The sequence below is a fragment of the Neopelma chrysocephalum genome, unplaced genomic scaffold, assembly GCF_003984885.1.
Source record: "Neopelma chrysocephalum unplaced genomic scaffold, ASM398488v2 Primary Assembly neopelma1_85, whole genome shotgun sequence".
Taxonomy (NCBI): Eukaryota; Metazoa; Chordata; class Aves; order Passeriformes; family Pipridae; genus Neopelma; species Neopelma chrysocephalum.
Window position 1 is genome coordinate 6,949,713 of NW_020897747.1, and position 21,487 is coordinate 6,971,199.

General features: G+C 40.8%; 1 protein-coding gene across 1 annotated transcript in view; it reads right to left on the reverse strand.

The window, feature by feature from the left end:
* SORCS3 (sortilin related VPS10 domain containing receptor 3) overlaps positions 1-21,487 on the reverse strand; it is a 286,600-nt gene that overhangs the window by 193,683 nt on the left and 71,430 nt on the right. The window contains exon 3 of the mRNA XM_027692189.1: positions 4,312-4,379. Coding sequence (XP_027547990.1) covers positions 4,312-4,379 — 68 coding nt within the window. The remainder of the gene's footprint in view (positions 1-4,311; positions 4,380-21,487) is intronic.

The following is a 21,487-nucleotide window of genomic DNA, read 5'->3' on the forward strand; positions in this document are numbered from 1 at the left end:
TCACATTGATCATAAACACCGCCCTGCTAACTTGTGCTTCTCCTGTCTGCTGAGTCGCCCTGTTGTCTCCTTGTCTTCATCTGAGATTGAAAGCTCCCTTGAGAGGGAAGCTGTCTTTTTAGCTACTGCAATCCAAATAAATAAAATAAATGAATACATTCTTGGATACTAAAAAAGGCAACAGTGGAAAACTTTTGTTACAGTTATTTTAGCAGAAAGAAATTGCTCAACCCACTGTGGCTGAAACAGCTGAAAACATTTTAAATATTACAATAGCAACTTTAAATACTTGTCAGAAAGTCATGTTCACAAAATCCCATCTCAGCAGTGTACAGCTAAAACAGGAGACAGGATGAGAAATAAGGGAGGAAGCATTCTTCCTTTGCTTGTAAAATCTGTGAAATCCATAAGGCCTGCAGAATAAGAAAAGGAGCTCAATATATTCCTCCTGATTATTCCCACTCACAACACAAGAAGGAAACAACCGGACAGCACTAAGATTAACTAATGGACTTGCTGCCTGTGATACAACTTTCAGAACACCCCATATAACCTATCTGAACACAACCTACACCTGAACCCAAATTTTATTTATCACAATCACAGTTTCTATGAGCAGATCTGAAACTGTTATAAACACATACATTTGAAGAAATAAGCCATTAGATAGATGGTCCACTCTCTTTTCTTCCTAATAAAATTGGCCTAATATTTTCAACAGAAAAATACTAAACAATACAAAAAAACCCCAAACCAAACAAAAAACGCCTCCCCCAAAAAAACCCAAACCCAACCCTTCAACTTTTGGTTGTCAGTGGTGACTTTTAGATGCCATACTTAGTATATCCAACCCTCTCCTCCCCTGTTAAACAGATGTCTTCTTGGACTACAACACCTGTGAAGCAGCCTGCCCCCTACTCTTTACAGAGAGAGTTTGTATTTCAGGACAGATCACTCCTGTGTGCTTACAGTTCATCATGGACAATGAAGTTTGATGCAGGGGCTCTGGCCTACAGATGATTTGCGAATTACAGGTACTCCAACATCTCTTCAAATTAAAATCATGTAAGTTTTCAGATTTAGAAGGAGCACTGCTTTCCTTTTGTTGATGGAGGTGTTAGTGGGATGAAAAAGAAATTTACAGAAAGCATATGTCCATCCCTTAATCCAAATTTTTCTTAAAGCAGGCAGGATGCAGCTGGATTCTCAAATACACAGTTATATATTTTGTTAGGCAATGAGAATTGGTGAAGGGTTTGCATGTCTAAAAGCTTAAATAATTTTTACAGTTATATTTGTTGACCTACAAAAAGCCTTCTCTCCACATGTTCATAAACATCTCACACCATCAGAAGTATAATAAAGTAGCAATAAAGTAGCTTCCTTTCATAAGAGGAAAACCATCACCTCCACTCAACTCAGTGGGAAAAACAAAAATCCAAACTACAACTGACAGGTATCTCCTGTGACAAAAAGGAGATGTGGCATTCACAAGGAGGAGGGTGTATGCGGGCGTGTCTCTTCCTTGAAGCCTTCTGCTTCAAGACTTGCTGTTTCAGTAGAAATAGAGGCTTTTTCTGTGATTGTTTGAGCCCCAGAAGCATGAATTTGGGTATTAGAGCAATGTCTGTGTTTCTGCACTCAAATGTTGACTAACATTTTCTCTCTCTAAACTCATATCAGCCTGATATAGGAACAGTTTCCAATGTAACTTCTAATTCTGTCTTCCTTGGTTGCTCTCTCTCCCTTTTTTAATTACATTCAGGATATTTTCTTATTGATTTACTTGTCTCTGTATTTAGATGCAGGGATTAGAAATTCCTCTTATATGGCAATTCAGTTTTCCATTAAAAGAAGCCTCTCATGCTATAACCCAGGGTGAACTGTGAAGCAGCTTTTGATGCATGAGGCAGGTGGAGGCAAGATAGTATTTGGACACTGCACTGGACTCTGCTCTACCTTAGCATCCTCTGAAGCACTGTCATGTGATTAATTGCTCTCTGCCACAAAAGCCACTCCTCACTTGTGGAAGCAACTGTATTTGCCAAGCGTTCAGAATAGATGTCATATAGCACCACTACTCAGATGGGCAGGGCTCCTGGTTAGCAGAAGGGATTAGTGATATTTCCAGAAATCAGGAAGAAAAAAAAGCAAAAAATCCTCTGTCAGAAATGTCCAGATCTCCTTCTGATAATTACCTGAAGTTATATTCAGTTTGTGACCCATCTGATCTGGCGTCTCAGAGAGAGCTTTGAGTCTACAAAAAGTAACAGGAAAGCAAACCTATTGGCAGGAGGCTTACATTCACTCTGCAAAGACAAATCCTCCTTTTGAAAATTTCACGGTCTCAAAAATTAAAGGAAAATATTGAAAAGCAGCAATTTAAATAATGCAAAGATTCAGGGGCCTCAGTGTGCAAATAGAACAGAAAATCCTGAGAAAAAGAGTATTTCTCTGGCTTATTTCTTACACTTAGTATCTATTTGCATTTTCACTATGTCCTTTCCAAAAAAACCCACAGCTGCTCCCTAAGATTTCACACTCCCCTGTGAAGTACAACATGACTTAATCCTGAATTTTCCAAGGGGCAAACTAAGGTTTAGAGTCCAGGAACTCTACCTACTAGCTCTTACCCTGACCTTTCCTCCCAGACCTTGGAAAAGAATCTGGGAGGTTCTGACTTCCCAACATCTCTGAGTCTCCAAGCCCCACAGTGGCCTCTATTTCACTGCAGAAAAGATGCAGAAGTGTCCCAGAACACACTGAAATACTCCCACAAAGCAGTGTGTTTCCCCAGCTGACCAAGTGCTGGATGCTTCCAGTTGTACTGATGATGAATTAAATTTCCATCACCTGGGAAAACTCCAAAACGATGCTGCTATTACCTTTCTGCAAAGCCCAGGTGATGCTGCAAGCTCAGTATTAGGACTTGATTTGCCTTTTTGTTACATTATTTATGCAGAGCAGATTGGTTGGCAATTACGTTTAAAGTACAATCACGGTGCCATTTGTACTCGCTAGGTAAAGAGGCAAAAGTTTTTAAAGCTTTAATACATTGAAAAGTACCAGGGTAAGTGGAAATGACTGTTCTCTCTTATTAGCTGCATGGTTATTTATACTTTTGCAGATTACCATGGTACAGCGCAATTAGGCTTTTTAAGTACTGCTCAAAATGAGAAGTTTCAAGAGCTCTACTGAGCAATTAACCCTTAAATACATTTACAAGAACAAATCTGTTCCAAATAGGGGCTTTTAAATTAGCTGGGAAGAAAGAAGTACAAGACACCATCTGCCAAAAAGCTTCTGTGCAGCCACACCTGAGCAGTGGCTACAATGCATTGACAGTTCCACCAACTACACTTTGAGCAGGTTTCACAAAAGCTCTAATACACCAGCTAAATGTGAAACAAGGCACTTGGTCTCACCAGTCCCTAGCTATTTTTTTTGTTTGTTTGTTTGGGTTTTGGGTTGGTTGTTTTTTTTTTTGTTCTGTGGGTAAAAAACACCTGGTAACAATTCTCTTCAAGGTATACCCTTTTCACACCACAGGCAGGATGAAACAATTCGGTGATTTCCAATGTCAAGGAACTGACCTATTTATAGGGCTGAGTTTGGGGGCTGAGGGGATTTTAGGTTTTTCTTTATTTAAATGCAGACACATACTTACAAATACACACTCTGTCCAGCAACATGCTTCCCCAGGTTAGGACAGTCCATCGCTCACACTATGGGAACGTGGGAGGTACGAGACACCATCCAAGTACCTCCACAGCAGGCAGCAGAAAAGTCACCAGCATCTCACTGTGATATCTCTAGTGCTTTAGCAGCTACTGTGCTTACAGCCCAAGGCAACAGAGATTCACTACCAAATGACCATCTCAGGTCACAGGGCTGAGGAACAGCTAAGATTATCTCATGTTCTGTGCTGTGTACCTCCTCAGACACTGTTCTAGCAAGCATGTACCATCTATAGAGCTCGTTCTCATTGTCAGTCTCGCAGTAGAGACTCTCAGGAATGAAGAGACTTGTCTAAGGACACTCAGTAGTGAGAATCAAACCAAGTTCTTCTGTGTGCCAGGGAAATGCCATTACATCATGAAACCCTCTTGTTCTTCATTGAAGAAATGTGTTCTTAACCATGTATCTCTCTTCTAAAAAGCAACTGCAGTTATCTCAGATTCTCTCCCAACTCCTCCTCCGACGAACTCAGATACACTCCCCATGCCCACCCCCCAACCTAGCCCCCAGTTTTACAAGAGACACAGTGCAACCCTTCCATGCCAGTTATTATGATTTCTACAATCCACGTACCTCCACAGTGAACTCTCCGTAACACTCCCCAGGTTGAAGTCGTAGAGCTTTGTCAGAATGAGAATCACCTACAGAGGAGAATGGGAGGGAGGGAGAGAAAGGGAAAAGAAAAAAAGTTTTCCTTTAGATTTTGTAAGAGTACACAAGGCATCTGAAATCACCCAAAGGAGAGCTTAGCATTTATCCACTAAAGTTTTGGTATTATAGGATAAAGTAAAGTTTAAAAAATAAAAAGGAAAATCATTAGTTTAATGCATCATGTAACCACTAGCACTTATTTTAATCTCAAAATGTTTTGCATTTGAAATAAAACATGCCAATAGGAATTACTCAGACTTTGTGAGCTGACCTCTCTGCAACTACAGTTATTCAAAGTTAGCAATGGAATCAGATGCGTCCTTGTGAATTCAACAGCCCAATCCAAAATTAGAGTCAACCCGTCTTGTCTCTCAAAATGCTACCACTAGTTCTCTTCCTGCTCCCACAGCAGTGGGATCAACCACACCTTTCACTTGGGTTTCCCAGCTGAGGGGCTGCTGGGTGAGGAGTTTAAAGCTTTGCAGAAAAATGCTAAAGGATTAATCAATATCACAGCTGCTGCAGCAGTCAGGTACTGTCAGCATAATACCAGGAAAAAAACTTCAAATTGTGAGGGACCTTGGTACGTGACTATGCAGTCAGCACCCAGCTTAATGGCTTTAGAATAGATGTTCCAAGCATTCCTCTCTCTACTGGATTCATTTTCACCATCCCCAGTTGCATTTTGTCCCTTTATTTCCCCACGCAGAGACCTTTAAGAGGACAATAAAAGTCAAGCTGCTTCCAGCAGGGTGTGAAAAGAAACCTGCCAGGCAGTTTTGAGTCAGCATATGCAAGTTCATGTCAGCCTAAACCATGGGGAAATAAGGCTAATATTCATTTTATTGCAACTTAAACCCTGCACACACCTTCCCATACAAAGGGGGAAGAGACAGCTGCAAGCTGCAGCAACCAAGTGTGGGAAGCAGGGCAGCCTTCTCCCAGCTAACACCTGATAAGAGTGACATTTTTAGGATGTTCCCTATATTCCCATGGCACTCTAACAGGACTCCTCTCAAGAGTCTCTAGAAAGCCATGCACCACAGCACAAGCCCTACTGCCTGAAGTTACACCCTTCTTATTGCTCACAGCTGTGGTAAAGTTTCATAAATTTAGTTTTCCAATATCAGAGAATCACATTGAAGACAACTGAGTTCAGCAGATCCTGGATCCATCCCTAAACATAGTAAATAAAATCTCTGTGTCCTGGTCAAATTTCAACAGTGTAATTCTACCTTAAATTGCAACTACAACTAAAGGCAGCATCCATATTCTCCCAGCCCTTTGTGTGTCTCTCCCCAGATGTCCTATGCCCTATATTTTTGAGGATGTCACTTATCTATTATAAACCTTGCAAATCACAGGATAACATCAGCTTTACAGAGGTGGGTTGAATCCTACTCAGCTCCTGCGTATATATTCATAGTAAAAGCATGTTTAGTATGACTTTTCTGGATTTTTGCCCAGGATGACAGACTAACATCCATCTTTGCTTGTTGTTAATGCATGGGAAGCAAATGTGTGAGCATCTCTTTGCAATATCTCACTAAGGGTTTCAGGAAATAGCAGGAGTTGCCTGAGGCAGTGGTAACACAGAATACAGTCACCTACAGCAACCTGTCCATAAAATCACTCACCAAGCAGACCCAGACCAGGCAACATTCCTGCACCACAACCCCAGGTGGCTCCCACTCTGTCCCCACTTGCTTTTGAGACAAGGCACTTCAGGGTCAATAAACGCAACTCTTGCCCTGGTTTGGGAGTTTGAAAACCAGAGAGGATCTGAGAGTCTGAACACACAACCATCACGAGGAAAGCTGAGAAAGCGCTTTCCCCCAAACACTGCCTCGTGAGACCTTGGAGCAAACATAACTGCCAAGGAACCATCACGGGGGTTAAGAAACAAACCAAAGCCTGAAAGGAACAGCTCGTTCCCCACCTGTTTTCATGGGGTGCATTTCACATGGCGTTGCAGAAAAAACTTCAAACCCTTTCAAGAGGCCACTCTGAGGCCTTCACATCAGGTCACCCCAACCACTCTAACAAACTAAGAACAGGGACATCAGGGACAGATGTGGGCAAGTATGAGATTTTCTAAGACATTCCATTGTCTGAATGGTTTAGTAGCAAAAGAAAGGAACAAAGCATGTGGAAAATTAGACATATTTTCAAAAACTGAATTCTGACAGGAGGAAAAAGGAAAAAGGAAAAAAAACCTCATTGATTCAAGCTGACACATTTGATTCCAATTTCTGTTTTGTAGTTGAAGAAGCTCAGCTTGTTTTTGTCAACACTAACAAATAACCCTGTTTTTTTCGTTCCAGAGTAATTTTGCATTAAAATCTTGGTGGTTTTCATTTTAAAAGCTGAATTCAATTGAAAATTGAAGATTTTGCATTCTATGTACTATCTCAAAACAAAAACATTTTCTTCCCCTGAACTGGGAGAAATCTAAAATTGCCATTCCACTGAAAATGCCCACTCTGCAACCTAAATGAAGAGGAAACCGTTTTCCTCTGGGGAAAAGAAATACAAGTGGAAAAAGTTCCAAATAACTCAGAAGTAACAAAATCTTACACTTAGGCATTATTTAGTCAAAATAAAGAAAACACCCTTACAGTGCCAAATTAAACTGCTTCCGTTCATCAAACCAATCTTCCCAAAATTAATTCCAAGTCAGCTCAATGCTGAACTGCATTTTTCTCTGGGATCATACTGCTCACTTCAGGGAATACAGCTCAGATATGGAATTTCCCCACATCCTATGGCCAGGCTCCACATACCATACTGTGCTTTCCAGGACACCTCAGAGGCAGGTGTCCCTCAGGACACCAAGCGGCTCAGCAGATTGAGAATGAAAAAAAAGGGAAAGACAGTGTGCAGAACAGAGTGTGGAAATAGGGAGGCTGAATTACAGCTCCCTTAAGGCAATACAATCCCTCTGGAAAACGCAATTTCAAGCCAAGCTTACACAAAACTAAATGACCTGAATAATTTAACAAACTGGTTTGGTTTTGTAGACAGAAGTGGGGATGGAGAAAGGATAATGAGAAAAAATATATTTTCTTTGGAACCAAATAATGTTCCAGTCTTACAAGAATTTCCTTATGCACTTTATTTTACACACATGCCTCTCCACAGTGCATATGGGGTTTTTTTTCAGAAACTACACTGAACACCTACTGAACACCCTGCTGTAAGGCTTGCACGACAAAAATGCCAAACCCTGTCAATTGCTTACCTTCAATGGTCTATACTTCAATACAGATTAAGAGCCTCTGGCACTGAGAAATCCCAGCATAATGCCGTATAGCAAACTGAACCACTAAATCCAGATTTAATACGATGGACTGCTTCTTCAAAATAAGGCCAGCAAGTATCCAAGACTGTCCCGTTCAGCAGTCTTGAGTCTTGACACAACTTGGCTGGCATGAAAGCAGGAAAAATATAACCAGAAACAGTTGCCCACATTGCATTCTGTCCCGAAAACATATCCCTAAAGGGATCCCTGTTGTTCAGATGATTACTAGGAATCTCTGAGCCCATAAATCACAAAAGTACTCAGAAGCTCTTCAGAGTATTTGGTGGTGTAACAATCTTCCATGCCTATAACATTTTACTATGAAGGAAAATTACTTTAGTTCATTAAACTCATCTACAGATCTTGCCAATTCTTAACTGGCAAAGCACTTTGCTTATACCCCACAGTGCAAAAGCACTGCAGTTCCTTCAGCAGGTTGACACTGAACTTTAGAACAACCAAAAAGTGCCACACCAAAGGCAGTCATGCTCCTGTACCAAGGGACAGTCAGAGAAGGAGAGGGAAGAGCGCAGCAGAGAAAGTAGGTGATCATTTCAGACAGACATCTGAAAGGCCAGCTCCAACTCACTTCATGAGATTCATCTCTTCTCTAAGTGATCCTGCTATATCAGCACAGAGATTAACACAACTCATCAGCAGCCCTGTGCATACATTTACCAAGTGTAATTAATAATGAGTAAAGGGACAAGGATTGGTCAGCACACAGCACAACACTAAGAGGGCAGACAGATTTACACGGGAAAAACAAGAGCTCTCCACTCACTTGCTCTGGCTTGGTGGAATCTTCATTTCCTTCCCACAGACATATTTCCACGATGCTTGCAACCTTTTCTGCCCTCCGCGCCAGCCACAGGAAGCTTGTTTGCAATTTCTGTCTGCCACTTCCCAATCCATATGAGAGCAACAGAACCCAACAAGTAAGTTTCAAATGTGAGCAACCACCAGATACTGGGAACCAGCGTCAGTAAACTGCTCACAGCCAAAGGCAAATTGGCTTAAAATGCTCTGAGACTTAAAAGCCAGCACTGCCATATGAAGGTCCCTAGTGTTTCCTTATTTTGGATTTTTTTTGTTTGTTTGTTTGTTTGGGGTTTTTTTGGTGGTGGTGGGTGGTTTTTAAGGCACAAAGTTATTAATTAAAGGTGAACTGTTTGACAAGAACATGGAAGTATTCACGATGATGACTCTGCTAAGTCACTCTTTCATATAATCTCTACATTCAAAGCTAATTCTGTTGAAAGCCACCAATACCAGCCTAATTTTCCCCACATAAACACTCAAAAGATGGGGAACGGGCCATTTACATGCTCAACATACATTTGTGCTTAAGTGTGTCGTGGGTTGACCTCAGCCAGCAACTAAGCACAGACCTAGACACTTGGTCTCTCCCGACCCCAGGGGGCTGGGGGAGAGAACTAGAAAAGCGTTAAGTGAGAAAAACTTGTAATTCTAGACAAAGACAGTTTCATTAGTCAAGGAAAGAGAAGAAAATATAAATAAACAAACTAATGATGCAAAGGCAGTGCCCCCCAAACCCCCAGTAGATCAATGCAAAGCCAGTCTTGGAACACTTGGAACACAGTTATTGCTGCTGAGGATGATATTGTATGGGACACAACACCTCTCTGGCCTACTACTAAGGCAGGCAGAGTGACAAAGAGAAAACCTGACACTGTGAAAATCTGTTCAACTATACCTAAAACATCGATGTTTCATCAACAGTGGTTTAACCAAAAATTCAAAGCATAGCATGACAAAGGCTGCTCCGAAGAAAAAATTAACTCCTTTCCAGCACAAGTATTTTCCCAGATCAAGGTACAGTGATTCTCAACAACAATCACTACATAATTCTGGTCCCACCAAAATCAATTCACATAAATACACCTTCAAAAATATTTGCATGCACGTGTGTGATCACACTGTACAACATCACTATCCTCATTCCCCCTGGAGGTCTAACTGCAGTTGCCAATACCCAAGAGTGCCACCTCCAGTTGTGAGAAGCATATAGAATTATTACACAGCTCCCAGATGAGGAATTTAAATTGCAGAGGTGTTAACGGATTCTACAGGCATCACCACTATGAAACAAGGCAAGTAATGTCATCTTTGTTTTACTGATGAGGAACCAGAGGCAGAGAGAGATTAAGTGAAAGATTAAGTGTTTCTCTACATGGAAACACTCAGAAAGAAGAATCCAAATCAATTTTTAAGATTTTGTTTCAATTCACTTTGCAAATACATATGAAAAATCAAATTAAACAGCATTTTATTCTGAAAAAGAGTCTCCATCTAGGAATTTAACATAGCTGAAATAATCCAATTCAGCACATTTAGATATTTTAAGCTAAGTATCACCTGGAAGATAAAGCACCAATCCAAGTTCACCCAAAGTAACAGAATGATTAGCTAAAAGAGGAACACATGCACCTTAAATACCAATCTACCTTCTTTTCCACTGCCTGGTGAACATAGCTGAAGAAAACTTATCTCCTATTGTCAGCATGAGTTAACAAATAACACATCCTAAGACCCAAGAAGAAAACAACAGAGGTACAAACAAAAAACATAGGCCAAATCCTGCCCCTGGAAATCAGAGCAACACTTGTATAAGAGTAAAGTGATGCCAATTTAAGCCGCAGCAAAGAACTTTTCCTTTTTTTTTTTCCTTCCTTTTTTTTTTTAATCTCTAGAGAGATAAAAATGATCCGTGGGTGGCTTCAGGCAGTGTAGGCAAAAAACCCTCTGAAATTGAAACAGACAAGTCCCAAGATCACACACAAAAGCAAAACATGTTCCAGTGAACTTGTGATCTCCAAACAGCTGAGACTGTCAAATTTGTCCTCAAAACAAGAACCAGTAACTAAAAGGAAGATATTCTCCTTTAATCCTCCTTTGCCTGTGTTGCTTATCATTTTTCAGCATGAAAACTGCCACGGTATGCTCTTTTGGTCTCCTGTCCTCCTCCATTTCAGTATAAATCAGGCAGCAGAATGGGCTGGAGACAGAGCAGGAGAAGTCTTCCTCTGGATTCCCCTCGGGGCAGCTGGAGACAAATCGCATTATCTTCACAGAAGTGCCTTCCAGATGTAAGCAGCAGTTTGAAATTCCCATTTACAAGGCTTGCACTGAATGAACAGAATCTTAGGGTGTAAAAAAAACCAAAAAACCAAAACAATTACAGTGCTTTGCAAAAAGAGCCAGACTGGGAAAGCCCAACTCTCTCCTCCTATGCCATTACTAACAAAAGCAGAGAAGGAATTTTTTGTATTGGTTCTCTGCTTTGGCAATTCAAGGGCAAGCCCAGCCTGTCAGACAAACAGCACCCGTCGGCGTCAACACTGAGAGAGACACCTCTTCCAGTGTCACAGATTTACCTTTCGGGGTTCACACAAATCTAGAAAGGATTTCTAATTGAATCTGACAGGGTCTCTCATGCTTTTGGTTTTAAACATTTTGGTGCAGGGGTGGTAATTCAGGATATGTTCAGAGATGCCTTGCACATAAAAATCCTTCCCATGGTTTGGAATGCATCTAAATAACACCACCACCAAAGCAATGAGTAATGACTCCAGGACTCAGAAGAGGAACCTGACTATAAGGTTTCAAAATAATGTGGGAAAACAAGTCAGATTTTCCCCCTCCCAAACCACAGGTTCCAATTATCAACCAAAGGAGGGGCATTCATAGCCAGTAGCTGTATACTGGCTGCAAGTCAGTCACATCGCTCTTTCATCTGCACTACGCATTAAAAACTGGACAATGCCTCTCACGCAATGTTTTTTCCAAGAAAATAGAAAAAAAATGGTAAATCCTGCCTCAGTTTCAGTAAATATATCTCCTGAATACCTACATGCTCACCTTTAGTGCACACACACACAAAAATAGCAACTACAATTGCAACTGTGCAAAACCTCCTTATTAAAGAAATAAATGGAAGGCCTACAGCAAGGTTATCAGTCCTTAAAGAGCAGCTGGATTCTGTCCAGAGGCTGCAGTAGAGCACATAAACATACACACACATGTGTGTGTGGGTGTGTAATATAAAAGCTATGATCAGCCACACAGCATCAGGAGAGCGTGTCTGGAAAAGATATGGTGATTAGGAATAAACACACTGCAGGGGAGGGTGGACATACCAATACTACCAGAAGCTTGTGAGTAGTCAGAGAAGTCAGAGGTAGCAAAGACTCCTCAGATTACCTGATTCACCCCCCTGAAAAGGCCCAGTTGTGCTCTACAGAATCTTTCCCAGCTCTTCAGTATGGTCTTGCTCCACATAAACAACACATTCCCACCAGAAAAGGCATCTAGATTGCTTAAAACAACAGAAGCCTGAGCTTTATCTCTGTGTAACTCAGTTAAACATAAATACAATCTCTCCTGTCAGGTAGTGATATGATTTAAGGGTCCCCTATCATACCTTATAAAAGGTGATAGTGAAGAGCTCATAATTTATTTTTATTGATCCAGCAAACCACACTGCATCATATCTCCCAGTTCTTTCACTTTGCTAAGTAGCCTCCACTAAAGCCTCAGAAACTTTAATTTTTTGGTTTTCCCTTCTCCATCTTCCTTTTAAAACTGCTGTGTGCATGTCTCTAAGTTCAAGAAGAAAATGAAAAAGGCCCCAGTCACTTTACTGGCTCTGTTCTTATTCCAATTATCTTCTGATACCATCTGTGAACCAGCAGATTTTGTGCAGCAATTTAACTCTATGGAGTCAGTCACATACCTGCTGAAGGGCCATTTAAAGCTTCTGACATGGGGGGACAGAAAAAAGAAAGAATGACTTAAACTCCAAGTGTATGTACACTACCTTCACAGGACAGTTCTCCATTTAAAAAAAAAATGTTAAGAGAACACAGCCCTTTGAGATCATATAAACAGCTAGGACAGATGATGGTATTCCTTGAGGACTGAAGGTAAGACTGTCTGGTTCCATAAAGGAAACAAAAATATGTGGGGAATTTTGTATCTAAGCCATTTCTGAAAGGAAAAGAGAAAAAAAACTCCGACAAAGCTGATATTCCAAGAAAATTCAGGCTGCTTACTGATCTTCCACTTCAGACTCCATATTCTACTCAGTAACTCTCACTCCTCTCACACACATCCTCTGCCTATCACCTCTCCCCTATATATGTACATATACATATATAAATATTACTGATGTTCTTCAGATTCCAATTAGGAACTCAAATAATTGGTACTGGGAAGGGCATGAGCAAGAGATTCTCTCTCTCCTCAGGGACAGAAGATGGACCAATACCCTGCTGAAGTCCTTTCCAGCCTCATGTTTATGATCCAGAGACTTACTTCACGTGAAAATGCCTCCCTGCCAGCTAGCACAGAAGAACAGCAGCAGGGAATTAATGCCACACATACACACGCCTGTTGTGTTCCCTAAAATATGGAGCCTTGCATTCAACATGACAGGAGGAGCTGAATGCTGGAGAATCCACTATGTCGGCAGTGCAGGCTGGTCACTCAGAGCAGGAAAGGGCACCAGAGCCTCCCCACTCTATTCCCAGTTTTGATGCCAGCTCACCCACCTGCAGATAGGTTAATTTTTGATGGCAATGTTATTCTGAGACAATATTCTCATTGTCTCCAAATTATGCAATATTATTCAATTTCAAACAACATTACTCTGAGAAAACATCCTCTCCCTCCAGGGGAACCAGTCCAAAAGTTGGAGTTTCACAGATATGACAAAAGAAAAGAAGGTACCTCTTGGGACACAAACCCTTGCATCTGCTTTTAATGGCCTGTTAAAAGACCTTCCATTCCTGCCACTGGATCCTTATTAACAACTAATCCAAGTACCTTGGACTTTGGCTTATTTCCTTCCTCGCAGCAGCCCAGGGAAATAAGGATTGTTGCAGTTTGTCAAGAGATGAGTTTAGGCACAAAAGGAAAAATGCAGAAATTGTTCAGTTATGGTGCTGGAACTACCAACATCCAATACCTAGAATTTGCTACCACATTTAATACCCCACCTTGAACAACTGTAACATCATTAGTACAAACCCATGACATATTAACAATGTTTTAAATACGCGTACTGAGAGTATTTTTAAATATAATTAAATAGTAGGGAAAGAGAAATAGGAGAATCATCAAAGGAAGAATAAGATAAAAATATAAGTGATAGTTTAAAATATATGAGTAACAGGCAACTTGGGTCAGTCAGGCTGAGGAGGACACATAGAATTGGAAATTGCCAGAGGTAAGAAACAAGCACAAGTCAGGGTTCTCCACAGACAAAAGGTCGGAAGCAATAGTTTGAGTGCTAACTAGTTAATTAACATATTTTTACATTATTATAGATTCAATTAAAATTAAATGATCTGATTACCTTATATATTAAGGTAATAAAAACGTGGTCTGTCCAATTGACTATACTCTTCTGACCTTGAACCTATGTCTATGCAGTTCCCATCTGCAGATGACAAAACCTACTTTGAAACTTAGTGGCTCAGCTGTAGTAAGGTCAAACTCTGCCCTAGAAGCTCCTTTTCCAACTGGTATTACTTTGAATTAATCTTTGTTCTTGATTTTAATCATCTTTATTCTATTTATTTTCATTCTGTATTCATCAGGTGCATACATTTCATCATTATCACATTGTTATTATTATTTGTCTTGTATCACTAAGAAGTTAAGTAAAATTATTTTGATCTGTGAGTTTTCATATGTTGCTGTGAAAACACTCTCTCTCTGGGCAATTTCCTTACTTTGCTCCTGTTCAGAGCAGCTCTTCCTCATGCCAATACCCTGGGAGCCTGGATCTTATCTCCTTTGGAGGGCCTAAGCAAGCAGACTCTCATGAAATCTTGCTCACTAGATATTTTCAGAAACTGGGCTGCGAATGATGCCTGAGGACTCAAAGAACTTTTATGAGCCAGTTGATGGACTTCCGCAGTAGGCAGGTGCAATGGGGTGCAGCTCTGTCTCCAGCTGACATTTAACTACTTCAGATTGCAGCTACATCAGCAAGAGAGAAAGAACGTGATCTGTATCACAACAGCCTGTAAACAGCCTCACCCAGACACAGAGCAGCTTCCCAACAAGTGGAACGGGAAATCTGAGCAAATATTGCCCAGTACTGCCTGCCTAACAGAAGGAACATACCTTGTCTTCTTCATTCTTGGACACATAAAACTTCAAAACTGTGAATTCAAGGGACTGATGGGATGTCTCCCCCTCCTTGGCAGCTGAAAGAGCACACCCCTAAGATGCCCTATTATGGAAACCTGACTTAGGCTAAGGATTCCTCCAGGCAGCAAGAGGTTACAATAGCCATACTCCATGGACTTAGCCCTGAGATATACCCAGGACCTGAGAGGGACAGTAAAGGCAGAAGAGGGACCTGAACACCAAGTTCAGAGCTCCAGCTTGTCATTCAAGCCAGATAACCCAAAGCAGCCCATTACCGGTCCTGATCCTGCTGAAGAAATGAAGCTTTGGAAGATACACGTGATAAAAAGTGAACATTTTTTCTCATCTGAGTATTTCTTAAGGGCAGGTAAAATATATTTGCTTAAAATCTGACTCTGTAGGAAGGAAAAAAAAAACTTTATTTTTTTTTTTCTCCCCAAAAAAATTGACCTCTGAAGGACTGGCACCAATTCATGGCAGATGGGGGTGGGAGAAAATGAAGGAATGTGTCCAGATCCACGATAAAATTTTAAATTTTGGTTTAGGGGACAAATTAAGAAAAAATCCATTAGTCTCTTTTTTAACTCAGTAATAAACAAAATGTTTTTTCCCCACTTTAGAAATACCTTCTGCTAATATCTACATGTGGAGATGTGGAACAGTGCAGTTAAAGCTGTCAAGGGCAATTTTTCTTACAGACTTAAGTGCTCTGTTACTTAAAAAACCAGAAGCTGAGAAAAATAGAGGAACTTGAATTCAAATCTCCTTTAATGTAACATTATGGCTGAGAATTTCAAAGCTGAAAAAGTAGGAAACTCAGAAGTATGGACTCTACATTATGCACATGAATTGTATAAGAGAAAAGAGGCAAATCACCACTGCAGAAATCCAAAGCCCTATTAACTTTTGGAACCCTTTCAGGGTTGGTTGGGGCCCAGGGGCAGTTGATCATATGAAAACATATGGCTTGCTCCATACTGAAAACCTCACTGCAATAGAAAATTTTCAGAAGGTTTGACCTTGTGAGATCACTCTCCTTTTCTTACCTAGGGACCTAAAAACTTATTTGTATGGACCTGAAAAATTCTTTCCCTCCAGCTGACAGAGAAATCTAAGCACAATCTTCATTTCAAGCCACTGTCTATATCTCTTCTCATAAGAACTATGGTTATTACAACTGGGACTGCTGGCTGACATTTGAACTGGGACTGCTTTAAAGATGAAGATTTGGGATGCTAAAGTCCAAGAGGTTTGCCTGTGCCTGAAAAAGGAAATCTCAGATCTTTGCTCTGCCAGCACCTGAATTGGCTCTCACTGTCATCACAAGAACATCTGGGACCCACAATCTGGAGGTAGAAATGGGGGAAGAGAGTCTCATATTTTCTGAAAATACTCTGTAGCTCTGCAGGGACTCCAGATGACCTTCAGTGAATTTCATATACGTGGGCTATAGGGTTGTTTTGCATGCTGCACCAAGATATCAAAAACTACATGCCACTGGAGAAGGGCTCTAAAAAACACTAATAGTCCCACTGACTATTTCTGCATTGGAATGTTTTCAGTTGAGCACCAGAAATTTCTCAACACTTCCAAAAATCCTTCTGCCCCTTGAGGAACATAGCAGGAAATGGCTATGCAGTAAGACAAAGGAAGAATGCAAATTGACTAAACAAGATCTGTAATGGCCATTATGCAAGGTCTGCAAGAGCTTTGTTCTGGAATAATCATCAGAATAATCTCCTCTCCCACACCAGTCACACCTCAATGTCCTGTCTTTATGAACACCATGAAGTCACAGGAGCAGGACTTCAGACACTCCCTACCCTCTTGTCACTCCCTGCCATACAATCTCTCTAGTATCTGTTATGACTGTGCAATAAAACCCAAGATTGGCACCTACTCTGAAATGAAAACATGGGCTGGAGGTGGGCCAGGCACACCGGATTGTCCTGTCTTATTAGAGCCTAGACTACAAGGGAGCAATGGTCTCTGGATGGCAGCAAGGACAGAGACAAGTGACAAGGTTTATCTGAAGGTGAAATTCATTCCCCTTCTCACATGACATATGAGCACAAAGTCTTAAATAGGATACTACAGAATAAATTTGCTCATTCTTTTTCAGGTAAAGCTAGGTCATCTCCACAAGTTTCAGCACGAGTTATGTCTCTGTATTGTGATACTTCAGTGAACAAACCCACCCCCACTCCAAGTTTCATGATATGAAGGCTGCAAACCCATCATTAAGAATTATTCTAATAACAACATCCTCCAAAATCAAGGACTCTGACATAGTCTAGATCCAAAACTCTTCTGTTCTGCCTTTGTGACTGTGCAGAAGTTCATCAACATTACCAGAGGCTGAAGTATGGTGGGGACCTGATTCAAGCAGATGGTGTCAGTGTATCACCTCCGTACAGATTCTTTGTCTTACCTTGCAAGATGCAAAGGCGAGTAGAACATCTTTTAAGTACCTGTGACATACTAAAAAACAAATCCAAAGACCCATTTTGCCCTTGATGTTTTACAGTTGCCCTTTCACAAAGATGATCATCTACAAACTACTTCTTGTAAAGCACCTCCCAAACTGGAAATATTTCTCTGGGCCCTTTTACAGCAGGACTGACAGCAAGAGCTCCAAAGATAATCTTCAATAAGCCCAGTTATTGGAACCTGTTGTAAATCCACATATACAACACAGAAGAATGAAGATACTCTCCAGTCCAGCCTTTCAAAACAATTGATACAGATGTCTCTAGTAACTACCCCAGCACAAGACTGATTCCAACAGCTCCACAGACTCCTGACAGCACTCCTGCAGTCAGAGCAGCTCCTTAGGAAATTGATGCTACAGCAAACAGGCACTAGGGGCAGAGCCTTGAACCAAGTTGTCAAAGCATCACGGAGTCCTTCACTCCCTCACTGAGCTCAAGTTATCTCTCATGGATTGTTGCACTTTGTTTTTCCTCAAGCCCTAGCTCCTGGAGGCGTGATGCTTTAAAATAAAGCAACAAAATCTCATATGCTCTTTTTTATTCCTTTTTTTTCTTTACACACCTGTATAGATGCAGCTACATAACAGTTTTAAACTCCATTGCATTATTTTTTTCTTTCTCCTAGAAGAAACACAGAAAATTGTCTCAGGCTGTTTTAGATGCCTCAGATTAGCAATGCTACAGTCAGAATAACACAGAGCACTCTTGAACAGCTATTGCTAGTACTTGCAGATGCCTTGAGCCCTTTGCATTCAAAACCACTGTATTTACATTCAAACATAAAGGAAAATAAAAGCAATTTGATTCACACACTCTTACATCAAGAGAATAAGGGGTATTTTTAGAACGATGGCTCGGCATTCGCTGCACGCGTCGTGCTCTTGATTAAACAAGAGATCCGCATGAACATAATAAACCTGTAATTTTATTGGCCAAGCACTATGAAAACAATTTAGAGTACATGGATTTCAATGTTAAGCAAACTGCAGCCCATGTACAACAGCCAAGAATTTGGCAATGAGCTGACCAGTTGCTTCTCACAGCCCTTAATAACAATCATCCACATCTTCACAACATAATAGAAGTTAGAGATGCAAGAGGCCTATTAGCTCATCCAGAAAATACAGGATTGTTCCCTATGGGATAATTGCTAATACTCTGTCCAAAGTAGATTTAAAGTTGTAAAACAAAGTAGCTTGTTTAGTGAGATTACTCAGTGTGGCTCAGAAGTTAGTTCCATAAAGCTTTTTCTACACAATAAATTTAAATGTTTCCTCTCTTTAAGAAGGTATAATGCTAGTCCAAGGAGCCTGGTTTCCTTTAGATTCCTCTCTAGCCAATAAAGAGAGGGGAGAGCTGGTCCCCTTTTGCTACAAAGCAGCAGCACAGAGAGACTGACCTTCTCTGGCTAACAACCTTCACAAACTGCTCTCCCTCCACCCACACAGTCCTTGTCAGCTCTCACCTGTAACAGTACCTCAGCATCACCTTTTCCCTTTGGCACTATGCAGGTAGGTAGTCTCATGCCCCCCATCCACCTGAGAAGTCTTCTGGCCATATATATATATATATATATATATATGGATGCATGGATTTCACTCTAAATATTAATTCAGTAAATCATATCTTTTAACTCAGTGAGCACTCCCATCATGTGTCTGCACATCAAATCCACTTTGGCCAAACCTCAATAGGGACATGTGGCAACACTGCTGGCCCAAGGACTGGCAGCTCTAATGCAAAATACAGAACCTCACTGTGTCCTGTACTAGGGCAGGGGCTCTGGCACAAGGCTGTGTCTAGTTAAATGTCCTTGCTGCAAGCAGTATCAGTCCTTGCTCCAAATACCAAGCTGTATTTCCACTCCTCAGTAGGTCTCCATGCACTGCATCAACCCCTTGGAAAGTCCAGAATCAGCAGAGATTTAATATGTGTATCAGAAGAGCTCTGATGTCCTTGGGAGGGAGGGAAGGAGGGGGTTACAGGAGTTGCAGACATAGGAACTGCAGCCAATATACCATAATCCAAGCTAATCCAAAGTCTTGCAGCAACCAACACAACAGCATCTTGCTCATGCCCAGGAGAGTCAGTAATGTCATCATAAAAAATGTGTGTGTAAAGGTGGAAGCAGCAACATTTAGCACTAATTAGACCTTCAACAGATCCCAAGTGATAAAACCAAAATCTTCAGCCTATATTTTAGGTCATCTGATTATTATTATTATCAACTAATTTTTGAAAAAAAAGCGGTAAGAAGGTGAAATGATTTTCCACATGACAAAACAGAGTTGGAATCAGGAGAAGGTGCCTCTTAATACCCAAGTACTCCATGAAAAGCCCTTCCAAATGCTGTTGTTACTCAGTTACCAGTGAATGGATAATGACCTCAGTAAAAGATTTGAGAAGTTTTCCATGCTAGGGACAACGAAAAAGAACATGTACGAATCAAACTTCGTGAGTTTTGCACCTCTGCCTTTATATCCCTGAGAGAAGTTTCTTCTGAACTGGTTTCTAACACCCTTTCAATACCTCTAGTAAAAACTAACATGTCCATGACTGAGACTCCACTCTCACACTACAAAATTCCCTGCTATTAACTGAGGTATTGTTAATTGCTTAGTATAAGCATTCAATGAGTGCTCTACCCACTAGGTAGTGCCTTTCTAAAACAAGCCCTGATCTCTACTATCTTTGATATCCAGAGACATTTGCAAGCAGGATTTCAGCCTCACCTGCATACACTCACTCCATGAGCTCATTACGTTATCATAGGAAGGTGTGACTGTAAGGGACATTTTCTCTGGAGCAATCCACAGAACCAGCATCCCTAGATAATGCAAATCCCAAGACACTTCCCAGTTCCTCTGAACAAACTTCAGACCTTCCCCATAAAAGTTGAAACAAAGCAAAATCCCACCAAAAACCCCCAACATAATAGAGCATAGGAAGACAGGAAAGGAGAAGTCAAGGGCAGTGTCACTGTCCTCCATCCTTGCAGTAATGGGGAATCTGAGAAATGCCAGGATGATTGTCTGAAGTGGACCACCAAGAGCAGTAAACTATGTCAGGATACATGACATCTCTCAGCTCCATAGCTGAACAAGGAGACACCTTTTAAATATTCTGCTATTTTAACACACTTTCCAAAACTCTTTCACAGTAAGAATTGTCAAACATTTGGCTAGTATTAGCATTTTCAGAGATCAGGGCACCCCAAAAAATAAGATGTATAAAGAACAAGAGCACAACTAACAGTTGTCTATTATAGACCTCCCCTTTTCTATGCAAAAAAAAGTGACCATGTTACAGTGAAGAGTGATGCTTATATATCTATCATGGTTCTATAAAATGCTTCAAGCTGAAAATTGCAAAGAAGCAGTGATTTATTAATTCTGATACAAGGAAAAAAAATATAGTTTGAGGATGTAAGATAAAGTTCTTTTTCATCTGAAGAATTACATTCCTTTTGGGAAAGGTGAACCACCCATAATGACAGAGGAAAATCTTTGGAAGTAGTAGCAGAAAAAGATATTAGGAGTGGCAATCACCATGTCAGACACACAACACTGCAGGGAAAGGGAAGAATGGCCAGATAATGAAATTACAGGGCATTGAAAATGTCAAAGAGCGACTGTGCTCTACCATCATTCACAGGTTATATGAGGCATTAACATGCTGATATCCCATTCCAATGACAAAGATGGCAACAAGAACAGAAAATAGTCCAAAATGAATCTGTTGCTGAGACCAGGAATTTAATGAAATGGGGAGATGAGCAGAAAATTAATCTTATTTTCACTGTGCAGCCTTCAAACTGGAAGCTGCTGGCCCTGTTCAGAAACAGTAATAGCTCAAGGCTGCATTATTTTACTTTCCTTATCTATGGTACCCCTACACTTATGACTCATCATCACAAAAAGGGGCATCAAGTCTCACAAAAAAAAGACCAACTTTGTTGTCAGGCAATAACAACAAGCTGCATCAAGGGAATTTCCAGTGAGATATAAAGGAGAAGGAATATGTCCTTCACAATTAAGGTAATTCACCACTACCTCAAGGCCCCAGGGAGGCTGGGGTATCTCTGTTTTGGGGAAATCAGAAGTTGACCGGACAAGGCTATGAA